The sequence below is a fragment of the Hippopotamus amphibius genome, chromosome 12 (genome assembly GCF_030028045.1).
Source record: "Hippopotamus amphibius kiboko isolate mHipAmp2 chromosome 12, mHipAmp2.hap2, whole genome shotgun sequence".
Classification (NCBI taxonomy): Eukaryota; Metazoa; Chordata; class Mammalia; order Artiodactyla; family Hippopotamidae; genus Hippopotamus; species Hippopotamus amphibius.
In genome coordinates, this window is record NC_080197.1 from 11,487,775 (window position 1) to 11,507,878 (window position 20,104).

Here is a 20,104-nt window from a genome sequence, read left to right on the forward strand (position 1 = left end):
GCCGCCGCACCGCCCCGGGGGCCGGACAGGGGAATCAGGCTGTGAGCGCGCGCGCACGCGCGGGTGTTTTGCGACGGTGCCCGGCGGCGCTGGCCCCGCCCCCGGCCCGCCCCCGCGGCCCGGCCCGGCCCGCCCCCGCCGCAGAGCTCTCTCCCGGGGCCGCTGAGGCCCCCGCCCGCTTCATGTGGCCCGGCCCGCGGCGGCCGGCGGCTGGGAGCGGCGAGGCGGCGGCGAGCGGCGGCCGGCAAGGCCCGGGAGGTGGTGGCCGAGGCCCAGGCGGCGGCGGCGGCGGCGGCGGCCCAGGCGGCGGCGGACAGGGAGCGGCGGGAGCAGGCCCGGCCTGGCCCTCGAGCGGCCGCCCGGCTGCAGCATGCGCGTCCGCCGGGGGCTGCTGCGGCTGCCGCGCCGCTCGCTGCTCGCCGCGCTCTTCTTCTTCTCGCTCTCGTCCTCGCTGCTCTACTTCGTCTATGTGGCGCCCGGCATAGGTAGGAAGGGGGCCCGCGACCCCGGGGGGGCGCTGCCCTGGCCTCGAGGCGACCCTGGGAACCCCCGCCCCGCCCCGAGGGGACCCCGGCTTTCGGAAGACACGCGGCTGGAAGGGGACCCCGAGCCTGGCCCTCAGAAGACTGCGGGGACTCCGGACCGGCCTTCGGGAGACCCCACGCCTGGCCCTCGGGGGGCGCCGGGACCTTCCCGCCCTCTGCACCCCGATGGGCTCCGGAACCACCCTCCTCCCGCCAGCCTCCTGCCTATCCTCTGCCCTCCTTTAACCCCATCGCCTCGCGAATCCAATGGTGCCCCCCCCACACCCCCTCATCGTGCTGGGACGCCCCCCTTTCTTTCCCTGGCCTCCCTGGAACCTCCACTTCCCGCTCCTCGGCTCGAGAACTCCCGCTCCTCCTCCCCCGGGGTCTGCTCCAGCCCCGGTTCCCGGCATTCCGCGGCCCGCCCGCTCCTCCTCGCGGAGCTCCTGTGCCGGGGTCTCCAGGCGTCCCACCTTCCTGGTTCCCATCCATCCTCCTCCTCTCCCCTCCCTGGAGATTCTACCGTTTCCTGCTCTTCCTCCTACCCATTCTTGCCTCCACTTTCCGTTGTTACATCCACCTCCAGGTCTTCCTTCCTAACACACACATTCCCTTCTTCCTAGTGGCCAGATCCCTTTCCTAGCAAGGTGGCAGCCCCCACTCCCCATGGAGGTCTACCCCCATTCAATCCACTAGCCCCTGAGTCTCCCACGCCTCCTCCATCCCCTCCCCTTGCCCCGCCTACCCCCAAGGGCACACCCTTGTCATCTCCGCTCCCTAATCTACGCTTCCCCGAATCCTCACCACCTCCCTCAGGTCCTCAGCCACAGTTTCTTCCTGATTGAAGACTTGGGGAAGGGGGTGCTGTGTGGGCTCTTCATTTCTTACCTTTCTTTCACTTCTGCCCTCTCCTAGCCTTGAGGATAGAAGGTAGCGCTTCAGTATCCTATGATGCCTGCTTTGGGGCGGGGACGACGGCATTTAAATTGGCCCTAGAGGAGGAGATATGACAAGGGCCTTGGGGAAATGGTGCAGGTGGGAAGCAGGAGCATGGAGAAAAGACGGAATGGGTGCTTATTCTTCTCAAAGGCACGTCCTTTAAAAGAAAGATGGCCCTGGAGAAACTGAACCCTGCCCAAGCATAGTCTGTCTAAGACCACAGAGTAGAAATTTGGGATGTGAAGAAAGAAATTAGAAGGAAATAACAGCATGAAGGTTAAGGTCAGAGGACATGGAGGTCAGACTCGGATTCTAATCCCTGCCCTTTGTGACCTTGAGCAAGATACTGAGCCTCAGCTTTTCTCTTCTGTAAAATGGGGGCACTCATCTTAGGCTCATAGGGTTTTAAGGGCGGAAGTAGATAAATTCCCTTTTAAAGCACTTACTGTACCTGATACTTAGAGAGTTAAAAAAAAAAAAGCTGTTATATGTAGCCTTCAACAAAGAAGAGAGTTGATGGAGGGTTTAAGGTATATACTGGATTGGCCAAAAAGTTCCTTTGGGTTTTTTCTGTAACATCTAATCCTAACATCCTTCAGAAGAACCGAAGGAACTTTTGGGCCAACTCAATATTTGCCTGACTTGGCATCACCATGAGGCCCTGGAGAAAACCTCAGTTTAAGGTGAAAAATGATTAGGGTTTGGGGCAGGGAGAGTAAATTCTGGTGTCAAAAGTCTGGCTCATTTGAATGTTAGAAGGGTTAATGGTTTAACTCTAGGGAAATACCCTTTAGGATTGTAGTAGTGGTTAGTGCTGTTCTCTGTTGACCTGTCAGCACTGAACTAGCTGAATAGAGAAATTTCCAGATAGAGCAGGAGATTCTCTCCTGATTTGTTTTTTTTTAAGAGTGTGTTTCTTTTGATGGTTAATATTGATGATTTGTACTACAAACTAGATCTAGGAAGATAGAACAGGTAACATCAGATTTCCTTAACAGTTTATGAAGTGTCTTAGGAAAAGCATCCCTATGGGAAGGTACTGTATGTGGCCTGATGGATTGGATGTGGAGATAGGAGTTTGGGCAGAGTAAGAATAGGTGAGTAATTATTGGAATTAATTGAGAAAAGTGTTCATTAGCATATTGGGTATTAGACTCTAATAGAAATGGGTGTGACATGATGGATTTGAACCCGGAGGCAGTCTTGGAGCCATAACCCCTTTTGTGAAAGTGACTGGTTTTTTCTGGTGTGGGTGCATAAGTCAGCTATGTCTAAATGGAAAAATATATCCCACTGGGATGGTAATCACCCCCTTGATTAGAAAGATTGGAAGCCAGATTCTAAAACAGAAATGGAACTTATCAGCTTAATTCAATTTCGTCAATGGTAGATTTTTAGGTCAGTGGAACCCTAGTGTAAAGCAGTGGGCTTCTACCACTCTTAGATTCCTACATCACTGATAGCTGAAGAAGATGCAAAGCACTTAAATATTCACTGATTTCTCCTTAAATGTAAGTCTTCTAAAGGGCAGGTCTGCTTAGGATTCAAATTCTGTTAGTTGGAAAGGGGAGTGGTGGAAGGATGTGGAATGGTTTTAGGGGTCTCACAAGCATGGGTACCCGTTGAGCAGTTTGGTGGTTTTCTTTATCTTGGCTTTCCTGTTAACGAACCTAATTTTTTAAATAATCAACTTTGGACAGAGGGTGGCAAATCTTTTCAAAAGGTTAAGGCAATCTAGAGAAATAGAGGGTTTTATATGCTTAGGATTATGAAGGCCTTATTTGAGACAGTTATTAAAATGAGCTTAGAAAATAATATTAGGTTGAATCACATGAAATTCCCATTTTTGCAGGTCAAAACCAGTTGTATATCGGCAGTCTGATATAGCTCAACCTAATACATTTACAAGTAATGACAGTTCTGGTTCCTGGCATAATGAGAAGTGTCAGATTTGTATTTCCTTCCAGGTTTGATTTTTTTTTTCCAGTCCTTGATTTGCTTTGTATACCCTGTTGCCTGTGCTCTAGGGCTAAAGAGAAATAATCAGTCCAAGAGTGCATTACAGCTATATTCGGAAATAGGTAGACTTGAATCTGAGGTATGAGAAAAACCATGTTAGTTATAAATGTTTCAGAGTTGCTTATGTGGAATATAGCCCAGCTACAGTTTCAGTCTAACTGTTGTTGGTAGTTTTGAGATCTAATGCCAGCTCTTATTAATTAGTGACCCATAGTCTAAAAGCAAAGGGAAATTTTCCTGGACTTGAGGATCATCTGAAACGGGGATAGTGGTACCATTTGACTTAGAAAATTGGATGCGAGGAATATTACTAAATATGACTGTAATGTGTTTGTAACAAATACAGAGTGCTCTTAGCTACTTTAATAACCCCCTGCCAATCCAGTTAAGTAATTTAAAAATGTGGCTTCTTTGGCCATTATGTTTTTGTTACTAAATCAAAAGTAGTGTTTTATATGAGCAGTGTAAAAGTAGAAATGAAAAGGATGGGGCAGAAAGTGCAAGGGAGGTGGTAGATTTGAAAAAGGAAGAGGAAGGGAATATGGTTAGAAAAAGGCATACGTGCTTCTTCTCTGCAGCCCCCTGCCCTCCACAGCCTGAGTGATAATCATTTATTTCATCACTTGTTTTACCTGCACTGTTGAAATATCCCTGTTCCTTTTAGGGCTTTGAAGAGAACTTTGAACTTATTTATGATCCTTTAACTTAAAAAAAAGGATCTAAGACCTTGGAGTACCTCCATATTCCAGTCTGACCAGGTCTTTTAAAAGATAAGAGAACTATTTACGGATGTATATTTGAAGGGCTGATTTTTAAGATCTTACTAACTTTATGGTGCTGTCACATGGGAAGATTGTATAGAGGTTACTGACCTTTGCAAATTGTTTAGTTACAGATTTTGAGAGAGATGCCTGTGCATGGTTAGAAGCAAGAGTCTGTATACTGATGAGGTTTTATTGAAGTTCCACTATTGAAACTAATTTTCTTTTGTCTTTTGATTATTGAGGAAAGGAAATGGGGAGTGACTTTTCCCTTTTGGCCTGCTTAGTTCCAAGAAAAGTTTGAGTCATGGCTGGCTTTTGGAAGGCAGGAATCAGTAATTCTAGTCCCACCTGATTTGACCAGATGACCTTGAGGAAGTCACTTGATTCTCTGATCTTATACTTGGCCAAAAAACAAAACTGTTTGAAAAACCAGAATGCATCTTAGCCAAACTTTTAGTGAGAAGCTTTTATGGGCAGAAAGTTGATAATTCAGTCACATACTATACAAACTTTGGACCTAAGATTTTAGATAAGAAACATGTTTTATATAATCAAATGCAACTTTTTCTAATAACCCCAGGAAAATTTCAGACTCCCCCCTTGTGAAGTGTAGTTTGAAAATAGCCTTTTTGTTGTTGTTCCTCACATGAAAGTGTCCTCTAAATGCGTCAGTGCACTTAGTTTCTGAGCTTTTCTGGAGTGAAATATGTATTGTGAATAATGTGGGTTATTTTATTTTAGAAAATTAAAAAACCTCATCCTGTTAAAGGACCTCCTTCTCCCCATGTGTGCCTGTGCGGACTCATTCACTCCTGTGTTTCCTTTGAGTATTGATTGCATTGTGTCAGTCTTCTTAGAAGGAAACCGTATTTGGAGAACAGATTGAAGTTATAAAACTGAACAGCACCACTTTTGACCAGGATTTTGATGATGTTTTATGTCCTTTCTGCAGAAGTTTGCTATGTCGGAAACAAAGTCTTGGGTTTGGAGTTGAAGTCTCACGAACAGTGAAAATATGCTAGTCTTGGACAGTCTTTGGAAGCAGCCGTTCAGACAGTATCAGTTGGTGTTCCAGGACATCAATACTCTAGCCAGTAGATAGTTCTGCTCCAACCCGGACATTTCGCCTGACCCCGACTGAGCTTGACACGCCACTGGGAGCAGCATATAACATCGTGCCAGGAAGGAGGGTCTTCTTGTGTTGCCTTGACTCTTTAGAGCTCTTCAAGAGAGTAGAAATCCAAAGCCTAGAAGCCAAAGTGCTACTGACTTACTTGCTTCCCTAATTTTGCAGCTTTTTAGGTCACGGAAGATATGTTGTGCACATCCAACTATATAAAGCAAACATAACTTTAGTAAGCAAGAAGTAGGCAATGTGATGCTGCAAAGGCCTGTCAAAGAACTAGAGAAGGGGACTTCCCTGGTGGTCCAGTGGTTAAGAATCTGCCTTCCAATGCAGAGGATGCGGGTTTGATCCCTGGCTGGGGAACTGAGATCCCACATGCTGCAGGGCAACTAAGCTACAACTAGAGAGAAGCCCTGTACTGCAATGAAGACCCAGCGCAGCGCCTCCCCACCCTGCCCCTGCCCAAAAAGAAAAAAAAAAACTAGAGAAAATTAGTGGTTAACATTGGTCAAGATAAAGGTTAATCAGAAGCAAACTGATTGGGTGTTGGCTTAAAAGAAGTTGAAGGACTTGTGAGAAGAGGCAGGCCTGTGTGTACTATTAGTAAAAGGGCAGTTATTCTTTAGTCTCTAATACTAGCTAAATAAAGGCATGCCTTCCTTTGCACACTGGGTGTATTTTTGTAGAAAGTTGTGAGAAAATTAAAGGAATTTAAGATCTGTGGGTTGATAATGATCCAGTATTTGAGCGTCTTCCTATCATGTTACCAGCTCTGGGAAATATTTGAATTCTAGACTTTCGATTGCTTCTTTCATTTTACACATGATTATATAAGCCCAGGTTGAGTCATTAACTTGCCCAAAGTTGAGAATTATAAAATACCCCATAAGTAAGTAAATAAATAAATAAATAAATAAATTTAAATATCCCTGAAGCACATACCCTATGGTTGAAAAGACAAGATTAACCATGAGAAATAACTAGAGAAAATAGAAGATAGTATGTAATCAATTGCTGAATTGTATGATACTGGCCCTTGATGAGGTGGGAGGTTCAGACACAGGCACTCATTCCTTTATTCAATAAGTAGTTTTTTTTGAGTGCCTCCTCTTGTCAGATACTTTTTTGGGTATTAGGCAGTCTAGAAATGAGTAAGGTGGAACGTTTCTGCCATCCTGGTGCTTTCATTCTTCTGAGGGAGAGACAGCTAATATACGAGATAATTTCAGATAGTGGCAGGAGTGACTGAGGGTTTATTTGAAATTGAGCGGTTAGGGAAAGCGTCATTAATGAGGTGATATTTGACTGGTCTGGGGATTGGGGTGATGAGGGGGGCGGCAAACATATGTAAAGGCCCTGAGGCAGCAATGCTGTTGAGGGACGGTTGACTGGATTTTTGTAAGTGATGGGAAGTTGCAGGAAATGAGTTTAGAAGGATGGTAGGGGTCGGGCCATGTAGGACCCTGTAGGGGTAAGGGTTGTAAGGATAGGAGTGAACATTAACTTAGAAATCAGCCAGCCCTGGGTTTCTCTCAGCTCTGACTGAGTGGGCAAACTATTCTCAATTTTCTTTTCTTCCCAGTGGAGGATACCATCTTTCTCAGGGTGGTTGTGAGAATTGAGTGGAATATGCATGTAAGAGGGCTTGGCACAGGGCTTGACACAAAGCTCCATATGTTTATGATTATTGTTTATAACCATAGGAGACATCCTGTTGGCCTAATGCTAGTCGTAAACGGAGAGGAGGATCTGCCTCCAGTCCGACTTTACCAATAACTAGGTGGAACCATTACTTCAGTTTTCTCATCCGTGAACTGAAGCAGTGGACTGAAGTATGGATTCCAGGGTCCCTCTCAGATCTGAAGTTCCATGATTCTGAGCAAGTGTGAATTGAACTTTGAAGAAGAAAGAATAATGAGTTCTGTCAAGTAAAGACACCCCGTTAAAAAAATTTGGATCTCCGTTCATTTAGTTTCGCACTTTTAGTGAAATACTGAGCCATGGGTTCTGTGGTGAAGTGTTGGTGTGTAACCATCAGACTTCACAGTTTCACTCTGTAGGGTGAATGGAGAAATTCAGACTGGGCAGTGCTATTGTCTGGGGACATTTGCCCTAAAAGTAAGGTTTAGAATGTCTGTACTGAAGTCTATCTTTGAAATCATTGTGACAAAGAAAGAGAAAAAAAAAAAAAAAAGAAATTTGTGTTGTTGTCTTGGTCAAAAGAAAAAGAAACAAAAAGAATTTTATGGAAATATCTTTGGGATGTTAAAGACTTTTTTTTTCTTTTTTTCTTTTTTCCTCTTTCTTCCACACCCCTCCCTCCCCCCTTGTCCCCTGGGGTGATCCTTTTAGTTTTAATCTGCTAAATCAGTCTTTTCCTCTAGCTTCACACTTTTGCTTTTAAGCATAAAATAGAGCCCTGGACTCATTAGCTCCTGCCCCATCTTCAATCCTCTAGGTAATTGGATGTTAAATGAAAAATGAATATTACATTTTGACCCAGTAATTCTTTTTAATATTGTGGCTTATATGGAAGGGCATTCATACCTCCTGCTGCTCCCATGAATCCAGTGTTTTTCCCAAGCCTGGGAATCACACTGAATAATTTAAAGTGCTGTCTCTTCTCAGATTCCCTCCCCCCACCCCTTTTGTTAGTTTGAGTAATTATTAGACTATAAGTATTGTTCCGCCTCCTTCCCAGGTTACAGAGATACCCAGGTCCTGTGCAGTGACTAGAAGGAAAGATGGGCATTGTTTCTGAGGTACCTCATCAATTATGAACAATTCTCTGAGGCTTATTAGTGGCATAATTAGATGATGAAAAATGTTGTGGAGTGTCACGTACAGGGAAGTGTAGATCGTAGGAAAGCTCAGTGTTGTGTTTTAAAACTTAAATCAGAGGTATGCTAGTGAGCACAGCTGTTTATTTTTATTAAAGAGCTGTAAAACATTTAAGTATCAATAAAGAGGGAACTTTTTTCACCCTCCAAGTGGTCCTAAACGTATGATTAATAGACATTTAAACTTTTGCTTAATTCCCATGTGTTGAACGAGTGTACACTTGGAAAAATGGAAAAACAGGAGTATTTTTTTTACTCATAGAACTGCTAGTTACCCCATTTTGAGTAGTTGTGCTTTTAGGCACTAAGCCTAAATTATACTCATGATTGTGATGTATGTATTTTCTGATTGGGTTTTGAAGGTCAGAAAATAGTATTTTCCTAAATGCTGTGTTGTTGTCATGTTTGTATAGTTTCAAAAAAAATAAAAAATCCTTTATTCCATTGCAGAAAAATGAAAAAATTGCCAACATAGGGAAGTTAAACCAGATGGACCAGAGACTGACTTTAGGATTCTTGATGTACTTATTATAAATCTTCATATTTTAAATAAAACCATTTAATCGTTTAACTTTTAAAGAAAAACTCATCCATATCGTCATAATAAGCTATAGAGAAGTGATAGGGAAGTTCTCTGGGTTGTCATGTCCTTGTGCCTAGCACATTATACGCACGTAAATATTTATTGAAATGAATGGAGAAACTGTTGCCTGGTCAAGCTAGCCTCTTTGTTGTTGGATTGCATTTAATCTGGGGGAAGGATTGCTTCTTCTGTTAATCCTGATTTTGAAGCGATTTTGAATTCATTTTGCTCAAAACTACTTTGTCTTTTTTCCCCCCTTGCTATTCTTTGTGGTAGAATATTTACAGCATGAAGTTTGCCATGTATTTTGGTAATTTAAATGTGCAATTCAGTGGCAGTAATTACGTTCACAATGTTATGCAACCATCACCACTATTTCCAAAAATTTCTGTTGCCCCAAACAGAAAGTCTCTTCCCATTAAGCAATGATTCCGCATCCACTGCCCCCACTCCCAACTGCTGATCTACTTTCCATCCTCTCTGTGAGTTTGACGGCTCCAGGTACCTCATATAAGTGGAATCATACAACATTTGTCCTTTTGTGTCTGCCCAATTTCACTTAGCAGAATGTTTCCAAGGTTCATTCACGTCACAGCATGTGTCAGAACTGTATTCTTTTTACGGATGAATAGCATTCCATCATGTATGTACTGCATTTTGTTTTCTCATCTGTTGATGAAGACTTGAGTTGCTTCCATCTTTGGGCTGTTGTAAATAGTGCTGCTGTGAATGTTGGCCTACATTATCCGTTTGAGTCCCTGCTTTCAATTCTTTGGGTATTTACCAGGGAGTGGAATTGCTGGGTCATATGGTAATTCTTTTTAATTTTTTGAGGAACTGCCAGACTTTCCACAGTGGCTGCACCGTTTTACATTCCCATCAGCAGTATATGAGGGTTCCAATTTCTTCGCATCCTTGCAGCCAATACTTATTTTGAGTGTGTAATTTTTCTTTTTTAAGTGTAGGCATCCTCATAGGTGTGAAATGGTAGCTCATTGTGGTTTTGTTTTGCATTTCCTTAATAACTAAGGCGGTCGAGCATCTTTTCATGTGTTTATTGGCTGTTTGTGTATCTTGTTTAGAGATATGTCTGCTCTGGTTCTTTTGCCCTTTTTAAACTGGATTGTCTGCTATTAAGAGATCTTTATGTTTTTTGAATATTAAGCCATTACCAGGTATATGATTTGCAAGTATTTTCTCCCATCCTGTGGGTTGCCTTTTTACTCTCTTGGTAGTGTCCTTTGATGCACAAAAGCTTTTTTTTTTAGTTTTATTTTATTTTATTTTTTTTTTTGGGGGGTACACCAGGTTCAATCAACTGTTTTTATACACATATCCCCGTATTCCCTCCCTTCCTTGACGCCCCCCCCTCGAGTCCCCCCCACCCTCCCTGCCCCAGTCCTCTTAGGCATCTACCATCCTCGAGTTGGACTCCCTTTGTTATACAACAACTTCCCACTGACTATTTTACAGTTGGTAGTATCACAAAAGCTTTTAACTTTAGTAAGGTTTATTTATATTTTTCTTTTGTTTGTACTTTTTTTTTTTTAGGTTTTATTTTTTTCTTTTTTCTTTTTTTTTCTTTTTATTTATTTATTTATTATTTTTTTGGGGGGGGGTACACCAACTTCAGTCATCTGTTTTTATACACATATCCCCGTATTCCCTCCCTCCCTCGACTACCCCCCACCCTCCCCGTCCCAGTCCTCTAAGGCATCATCCATCCTTGAGTTGAACTCCCTTTGTTATACAGCAACTTCCCACTGGCTGTCTATTTTACTTGTTTGTACTTTAAAAAAATATACTACTTGGTAAATTTTATGACTTAATTTTTGCTCCCTACATTGTACCCATTTCCTTTTTCTGCCTGTGGAATGTTTCCGTAAGTTACTGATAGGCATATCTTACATAAGCTATTATTGAGCTGATTTTTCAGAAAGCAGGAGGCAAGGTTTTTTGGTTTATCTTTCTCTTACTTGTTTAAGTTTGATGCTGATTTCTTGATTTCTGATTCTTGGTCTTTAAAATGGTTACTCTTTTTTGCCAAACTTGACATGCTGTGCAGATTCCATTAAATATGTCAACTGTTTGAAGAGTCCTTTGACTCTTCTGATGAAGGGGGGCGGGGAATCCATATCTTATCGATGTCTTGTTTGTTGATTATTTTGTTCAGTAGGACCGAAATGTAACTTAAATTTAAATGTTCTCAGTTTCTAATTGCAGTTCTCTGAAAGTCCATGTAAAACAGGGCCGGATGTTGGGACACCAAATTTTTGGTACTGGGGACAATACCATTTACTGATTAAACATATGATACAGAAGAGAAATTTAGAAAATGTTATAGATTGATGAACATAGTCCATGAAACACTGGGCTCACTTTTTTTCCATACAGAAATGAAAGTATAGGACGATTTTGAAGATAGGGAAAAGTAAGTATCACTTGGCATTTGTTGGCCTCAAGTCTCCGTTAACCAGCACCTTTTATGTTTTGCTATTTAATAAGTGATGATGCTTAGAATGTAGACCCAGATGCATGACTTTGAGTTTGGTGTTTAGTATTTTTTTTTTCCTTCTGATTCTTTGAATATTGACAATTCTTTATTCACCAGAGCACTCTGCTTCCCCATGCCTCCCCAGCCACTGCACAGGCACAGGTTGGCAGGTGATAATGAGAACCAGGCTGCTAGGATGGTACCTGGCTGACTAGGAGGCATGTGATGTGAGCACAGGATTTTTTTTTCCTGTTTCCTTTATAACATTATCAGAAAATGAAGAGAATGTTAAAGAATGAGGAAATAGAAAAGTCTAACGTGTAAAACCTGCTGGGCTTCTGCAACTGTGACATGGTAAAATTTGGCATTTTTATTTTTATTTTTTTTTCCTGGTATCAGCTGAGTTTCAAATGTACATATCTAAACGTGAGTGATAATGGTAGTGATTAAAGACGGGTCGGTACTTAGAAAATTTTTGTGTTTTGGGGCCTGTGATAAAAAAAAATTTACAAACTTCGCTTTGCATTTTCCTGATTTGTCTGTTTTCTTAGAGCTAACTTAATCTCTCTGTGTTAAACCCTCACAGTGTGCTAGGTTTGGGGATACAGTGATGAATGATGCAGACATCATTGCTCTGTCACTTCTGAAGTGTTCAGCAACGGAGCATGGCTTACTTTTAGTAAAAAATTTCAGAATTTTGAGTGATTTTATATTCCCGGATAATGTGTTTGAGGGTCAGTTCAGTTGATGTTAACATTTCTTAATTGCCAGGAATAATAGTGAATATATTTTAAGACAGCAAAAAAATTTTAAAGAAATCCTTGAAGAGGTATTTAGTGAAATTTCTTATCCCACTGGGCCCATTGCTTGTACCTGTTCTTGGTGATGTTTATATTTACATGGAGTGTTTCTGCTCTTTATGTCCTGAACAGACTCATGGCAATGGTGGTAAGCAGTGACCTGAGGCTCTTTGGTAACAAGATGCTCTCTAGACCAGTGGAGGAAGGATGCATTTATGTGCTGAGGCCTCTTCCCTTCCACCTGGAAAAGCGTCAGTCTTAGAATAGAGGTCTGGCGCTTTCTCAGTGCCCAAGAGAGAGAGAAGGTGCTCAGAGAGCATTTGTCAAACGGGGTCAATCTGCCTCCTACCCTTCGGTGGCTTTCATTGCTTTTAGGATAAAGTTCAGACTCCTTATTGTAGCTCATAAGAATTTTTGTTATCTGGGCTCTTACCTTCCTCTCCAGCTTCAATTATGCCACTTCTCTCCCCCCTGCCACATGGGGCTTCCCACCTAGTTTCCAGTATAGCCTGGGCTCTTTCCTTACTCAAATATTCCTGCCCATCCTTAGGCCTCTAATTCAGTGGCAAATGCATGGACCTCATCTTTCGCATTCACTGTTGTATCCTTACGAGAATGCTGATTTGGCACACTGTAGGTGCTCAATAAATATTTATTTGTTACATCAGTGCAGTAAAGTGGAGGTGGACAGATTTGAGGTCCTGAAATTACAACTAGTCAATTCCCCGCTCATTTGAGTATGTTGAAGGTTGCTATGCTAACTATTAAGAGTTCAAGGTAAGGAACTAAAAAGGATCAAATAAAAACACAATGGATTTGTAAAAATGTTAATTGTAATTGAAAGTATGATTCCTAGCTCAGCCTCAGATTAATTATGCCCAATTCAATCAGATGTTTGGTTTTGTGGGGGCCTGGTTTGCGGGCAGATGAGAAGTAGAATTTTAAAGTTTTACCCATTTAAGATTCAACATGGATTTTAACCCTTTTAAGTGCTTTGTATCTTACACAGTATGTGTATGATAATGCTTTGAAACTGCAGATCACGAATATATTAATGGTTTGTTTTCTTCCTCAACTTGAAATCTAGATGAAAAAATTGATAAACAGGGAATTCCCTGGTGGTTCAGTGGTTAGGACTTGGCGCTTTCACTGCTATGGGTCTGAGTCCGAGAACTAAGATCCTGCAAGCCTCGCTGCACGGCCAAAAAGTAAAACATAAAAAATAAAAATTGATAAACAGGAAAACAGTCCTGATTTAGGAAGAAGTAGATACAGTAATTCTTGTATGTTATTGGGAACATTGTTTCTAATTTTTAATTAGAAAAGTATTTAGGTTAATGGTTTTGGTGTTTTCAAATTTATAACAGCCATACCTTAATGTCTTGAATATGCTTGCCAGTCTTTAATTTGAGAGGTAGTTTTTGCCTAGGAAATGAGAAATTATTTTATATTTTACTTCTTCCAAGGAGCGATGAGGAAGAGACACTTTCTGAAATTGGAAGTCCATATGGATGGTATGGAAAGTAAGTCTGTTATTCGTAAAGAGCTAGTCTCTTGTGCTCCATGCTATTGGATAGAAGGTGGACATAACCTTGCCTCTGTTACTGAGGGTTATTTTGGAGCTGACTCGTGCTAGGCTGGCACACATCAGTTGCTTTGTCTGGAAGGGACAACTGGAATCCTTCATATTGTGTGTGTGCGTGTGTGAGAATGTGAGTGGGAGGAAGTGAAATGTTTGGTTTTGCTATTGGCTTGATTTTTCTGTTTCGTTATTGATTTGGCATGCTTGGCTTTTTCATTCTGCTTCTAAGTATTCAGAAATCTTAAGATTTGTGTGAATTAGAAGATTTGTATTTTTTTGAATTTCATTTGGCACTACAGGAAATTAATTTAGGTAAGAGCTACTCTTGGGGTTGGCTTTACATTAAAGATAATTTTTTCCCTTAATGGTTTTATTTTATTATAGAAAATTTCAAACATACACAAAAGTAGAGTGACTAGTATAATGAACTCCCATGAACAAAGGTAATTTTTGATGTGACCTTTATATTTGTGAAAAATATAAATGTGAAAGGGCCCGAAGACAGCTCCCCTTCCCCCAACAAAACAGAAGTACAAGCTTAGGCTAATTAATAACCTGTATTTTTAAAACCTTTGGATAATGGGATTTCATTTTTGTTCAGATGTTTCGCTGATCCAATTTCCTGAATGAGTGTTTCTTAATATGTAAAAAGGGAAGACCAAAAGTATATAAACATAGGCTTATCGTGAGGATTAAAGAAGAGAGTACAGATGTTTGCATGGCTTAGTACCAGTTAGATGCTCAACAGGTAAATGTCCCCTTGCCCTTTCACAGTTCCTTAATCAGTGCTCAACCGGAATAGAGAGGGGAAGGGACACTCGGATGAACTGGTACACAGTAGAGAGTTGCTTACAGCAAAGTTTCCAGAGTATTTATTTTTTTCTATTATTACCCCATGCTTCATTTGAACCCTCGAAGTTTAGAGATGGAAGAACAAGGGTCAGATGTTTGCCAAGGATAAACCTCTCTGTGCTGTGGTGGTATCTCAAAGGCACTCCTGGGCTTGAGGAGCAGGTGCTCTGGCTGAGGATGCTGAAGTCTCGGAGGTGCCCCGGGAGCAGACGATTACTGCTCGAGTGTGTTCCACCTGTGTTCTTTTGGTTCTCTTGGCCTGTTTTTCTGAGAATATATTGCTGAGTTCCGTAGCTGTTTACATCAGCTTTGACCAAAGCCAAGTGCCAAGCTTGCAGAGGAAAGAATGGCAGAAATACCTCTTTTAGGACTTGTGTTGGCACAGATTTTGTGCTCTGTGTTTAGTAACATGCCCAGTAGCCACAAATGAACAATACCACCAATTCAATTTTAGTATTGTTATATTAATTTATTAATTCTATAATTAAAAAAGTAAAGCAGTCTGCATAGATTGAAACTGTAGTTTCAGGTTGTAGAGTATGTGTGAAAAACTGATGCTCTTTATTGTGAATTTTGAACAGACCTACCAGTAGATTATTTATGTAAGCTGTGTCATCAGAAGCATTCCAGAATGAATCATATTTGGTTAGGACCTAACAAACGTTACCACCCTTGTTCTATTGAGCAATATTTTTAAACTGTTAAATCAACTTTAAGGATGATAAAGGAAATCACAGTAATTTATTCAGAATCACCTTTTTATCACAAGTATTTTCATTTTGTTGTTTCCTTCTTGTCTCTATATATGCACACAGATATTTGAAAACCTTGTACCTTAGGAATTGCTAGGCTGAGAGAATTGACGTTATAAGGGTGGCAGCAATTTAAATGCTGTGAGTGTTTGTGTTAGAATAATCTTGTACAATCTCTTTGCTGTAACATCTTTTCCTGGTTAGTTCTGTTTCCTTCACTATAACTAAACATAGTGTCTTGATATAAGATTATTTCCGGCAAGCAACTCTTGAAATGAAAGCTCTAAAGAAAACATACTTGCTTTCTTTACCAATATGTGGAGAACTTGATGGGACATTCTAGCCCTTGTGGTGTCAAGTCAGTTTAATCTTATTCTTAAATACTGTCAACAAAGTCAAATGGGAGAACCTTAAATTTTATTAAATGTTATAAGTGTGGCTAATCTAATGTGAAAGTTTAATATTTGATCTGTCTCCTTCTTTGATTGGATTCTACAAAGTAGAAATAAAGTCTTTCTCAGAAACTTATTTGTACTTAGTGATTATTTTTCTCCAGTCTGATATTTTTTTCTCCAATTTGTCAAGAGTAACTAAACTTTGACTGATTAAGAAACGGTTCAAAGACGAATCAGATCAGTTGAGCAGAAACCAAAGCGGGTAGGTTGGACTGCCCTGGCCATATTATAAGCATACACATTACTGCCATTATTTGCTTTTCGAGTGTAGCTGTGTGACATAGCTTGCCCTCTAAATCTGTAGTTAAAGGAATTAAATATGTAAAGTTAATTTGTGTGGCCTTCTCTAGGTGGACCTGGGCTTGCTTTTGCCCTTTGGAAGATCCCACCTGGGAGATCCCCATACCTATATGTACAGAAGGGGGATGCCATTGACGTCACGCAATTTATTCTTTTCTGTAAAGGTAATTATATTAAATGCAGTTAGTTCTGCTATAACATGACTTAAGTGTTTCTGAAAATCACTATGCTATACAAAATTGTTGAATAAAAACCGTAGAGCTTATGGGGAAAATGGGGTAAGGCACACACACTTAAAAACTAAATTAGTGTCATATTTAAAAAAGAAAAAAAAAGGAACCTAATGAAACCAGTACAGTGTTACACATGTTAAGTGGTTAAGAAACACCATAAGTAGGGCACTTTATTTTGAAAAAGACCCGAAGTTTGCTTGTGGAAATGGGCATCAGAAGGATTGCAGATTGTGAGTTATTGTGAAGTGGAGGAAGGAGCGTTGTGCTGAAATAGTACTGGCTGTTGTAACATCCACATGTGTGTGGGATATTCACTCGGTAAACTGAGGTCACTGGTAGATGTTTGAGGTGTGTGCATAGGTGTTCAGCCAGTTGTTTTCTAGGTGTCACTCGTGGGCGAAATTGCACATAAACAAACGCAAAATTCCAGTTATGCTCAGATTGTTCCCAAATATGTCAGTTGTGTTGGAACAAATGTGTACTTTCAAAATAAGTGTTGTAATGGAACTGACTAAGACAAAATATAATTTGTATCAATATGTGAAACTTAAAAAAAAGATTAAAAATAAGTTTTGAAATCTAAAGCTTACAGAAAAGTTGCACATGTAATACAGTGACTTTTTCTTGAACCATTTATGACATTATGCCCCCTCACCCCCAAATATTAGAGTGTTTTTCGGCAAAGAAGGATTTTCCAGCCAAGGACAATATAACCATTAATGTTAATATTGATACTTTACCTTTATGGCCATCGAATCCTCTGACCCCTATTCACGTTTTGCCAATTGCCCCAGTAATGCCCTTTATGTCAAAAGGATCCAGTTCAGAATTGCCCATTGTGTTTTGTAATGTTTCTTTAATCTCCTTCAGGAAAATCTGGAAAAGTTCCTCGGTCTCTCCTTGAATTTCATGACCTTGACCTTTTTGAGGATGACAGGCCAGCTCTTTTGTAGCATGTCCCTTACTTTGGGGTTTTTTTTTTTTTTTTTTGAGGGGGGTACACCAGGTCTTACTTTGGGTTTGTCTGATGTTTCCTTATAGTTAGATTCAGGTTGTGCATCTTTGGCAGCAAAATCACAGGAGTGGTGTTACGTTCTCCCTGTGTCAGGTGACACAGGGTTGTGATTTGCTGATGATGTTTGCTCTGGTCACTTGACTGAAGAGGTATCTGCCCAGTTTCCACCATAAAGTGACTCTTTTCCCTTTTGTAATCAGTATGTATTTTATGGGGAGATACTTTAAAACTATATAAATATCTTGTTCTTTATCAGACTTTTCAATGTATTTATTTATACCTGTGCTTTTTATTTTAAGAAAATTATCATTATCAACATGGCCTTGTGGTTTTAATCTGTTTACTGTCGTTATTTATGTTCATGCTCAGTTGTCCTGATTAGGCCAATGGGAACCCCTTTGCCCTGGCCTCTGTCTTTTTGTCCTTTTTTTTTTTTTTTTTTTTGGTTTGGTTACTTATTTATTGGCTGCGTTGGGTCTTCGTTGCTGAGGGTGGGCTTTCTCTAGTTGCGGCGAGCAGGGGCTGCTCTTCCTTGTGGTGCGCCGGTTTCTCATTGCAGTGGCTTCTCTTGTTGTGGAGCACGGGCTCTAGGCATGTGGACTTTAGTACTTGTGACTCACAGGCTCAGTAGTTGTGGCCCATGGACTTAGTTGCTTCGCGACATGTGGGATCTTCCGGCCCAGGAATTGAACCCTTGTCCCCTGCATTGGCAGGCGGATTCTTAACCACTGCGCCACCAGGTCCTTCTCATTCTTGAACACTTCCTTACTTTCTGGAATAACAAGGTATTCTAGGTACATTTTATACTTTCTTTACCCTGGACCTGCAATCAACTATTTCTCCAAAAAACTGATTCTTTTTAGTGGAGAATGGGTACTTAGAAGCCAAGATCCTGGTTCTGGATGTGCTCATTGCTATTGGAGTGTTGTGACTTCTGGGCTTTCTCATCAATGTATAGAACTCTGGAATATATGTATGTATATACACGCACACTCTTACACACCCACACATTACATCTATATTTCTTCATGTATATATATAGAAAATGGTGAGTTCACACCAATACCCACAATTTAAATCTAACACCTAAGGGTTCATTCTAGTTTTTTCCCTCTCCGTGTTGGTAACTGAAAGGACAGTGAGAATCCTAACTTCCGTTTTCCTTACTGTATTTACTTATTTGACTAGTCCCCCATGTGTAACCATGCTGTTCTGTCTCCAGTCCCTATTCGGACATGTTTCTCACCCCAAACATAGTTCAACTCTCTTAGCTGGGCTGTCTTCCCTCTTCATCCCACTTGGGTTCCTACAAGCCTGCACCCTCCTCCCTGTGTGGATCCTCCTCTCACCCTGCTTCTACTCTGGAACCCCACCCTGGCATCCCCTCTTCCCTGTTGGATGCTTTCCTCACCCTTCCTGGCTCTGACACTCCGTGCAGGGCAGGCCCCACCCCTCCTGCTGTGTTCAGACATACCTCTGTGTATCTGTGTCTCCTCTGTCTCCCTCTGGCATGGACATCTATCTAGCTTGGCCCCACCTAATGGCTTCCTTTAGGACTGATCTTTTTTTTTCCAGGAGGAAAGGGAAAGGGGAAGGCACTATATAAAACTTCTTGATAGGTAAATTCACATTTTTGGGGAAAAAATTATTTTCCCTGAGCATGTCACCTAGTGTGGCATTCTGAAAATAGTCACCATAGCTGTCTGAAATTCTTTTTAGACTATTTTCTGTGTCTCTTGATGCACAGGATACTCTTCGAGTTCTTCCTATAGACTGCACATTTTTAGGTAACTAGAGGGGGACAAAGTGACATTTATTTAGCCCACATAATTATGGTGACTCTTCCTTCCATCTTAAGTCTTTCTTATGACTTAGGGACTGTGGTGTTTGAGAAACCCTATTTCCCGGAAGTGATTATCTTGGTCAGTAGTTTCTGTTTCCATCTCCCCTTCTTCCAGCTCAGTGGTCCCTCTTCCTCTGTCTCCCAACGAGACAGTGGCAGCTGGTGCTGCTTCCGTTTGTTGAGCATCTCTAGAAGTGTTTAGCAAATATTATCCTGTTAATTAACACTCTAGCTCTGTGAGACCTAGATGTTTTAGAGATGAGGAGACCAAGGCTTGGAGAGGTTAAATAATCTATTCAAGGTCATAAAAGCTGTTTTGAGCCTGAGCCTGCTTTTTCTCTAGAACCTATGCTCTTGAATAAGCTTATGCTGCCTCTATAGTATGAAGATACATTTGATTATATTGAGTTTTTCAGTCACTGTTTTTGATTCCCTTTGATTTAGGAAGAGGAAGTGTAAACTCTTTAAATTTGTAATTGGAAGAAGAAAAATAGATGCCATTAGCTGTGTGGAAATACTGACACTTAAATGACTGTGTTACTGGAATAGGCCCAAAAAAGTGGTAGGTGTGAAGCCTAGATAAACCCTTTTTTGTTGTTTTTGTTCCTGATCTGGGCACAATTCATCTCTTTGTACTCAGGACACTTTGAAGTATGATGATCAAAACTCTTCAAACTTCTCTTTGGAAACTAATGTGAAAATTAAGGTCTTAAAAAGTATACTTAAGCTGTTTGTTGCTTTTTAAGGAAGAGCAGCTTAGCCTTTTGCTTATTTATCAGCCCATCTGAGGGCTGTCATTTTTTGGTGAATGGAATGATGTGGCTAATTGTTATGATGGAAATGGATTTCCATCGTGTGGTTTTGAGTTATTTTCCAGGTACAGGGATGAATTGTTTTGTGCCTTTGTCTCCCTTTACATCAGCTCTCCCTTGTGACTGGTGAGGTCGCTGTCAGGAATTGGGGACCTTCCCCCAGGCTACTCC

The 20,104-nt window shown here is 41.2% G+C and overlaps 1 protein-coding gene across 6 annotated transcripts in view; it reads left to right on the plus strand.

Moving 5' to 3' along the window:
• The first annotated feature begins 202 nt into the window (after positions 1-202).
• B4GALT5 (beta-1,4-galactosyltransferase 5) overlaps positions 203-20,104 on the plus strand; it is a 74,103-nt gene continuing 54,201 nt past the window's right edge. For 2 of the 6 annotated variants that reach the window (XM_057703370.1, XM_057703368.1), the window contains exon 1: positions 203-485. Coding sequence is in view for 3 of the 6 variants with exons in the window: in XM_057703368.1 (XP_057559351.1) it covers positions 371-485 (115 nt within the window). In the remaining 3 variants the exon portion in view is untranslated. Of the gene's footprint in view, positions 486-8,111; positions 8,135-13,572; positions 13,613-16,080; positions 16,195-20,104 lie in introns of those variants that run through there. The other 4 variants (XM_057703367.1, XM_057703372.1, XM_057703373.1 and 1 more) reach the window with 4 other exon arrangements.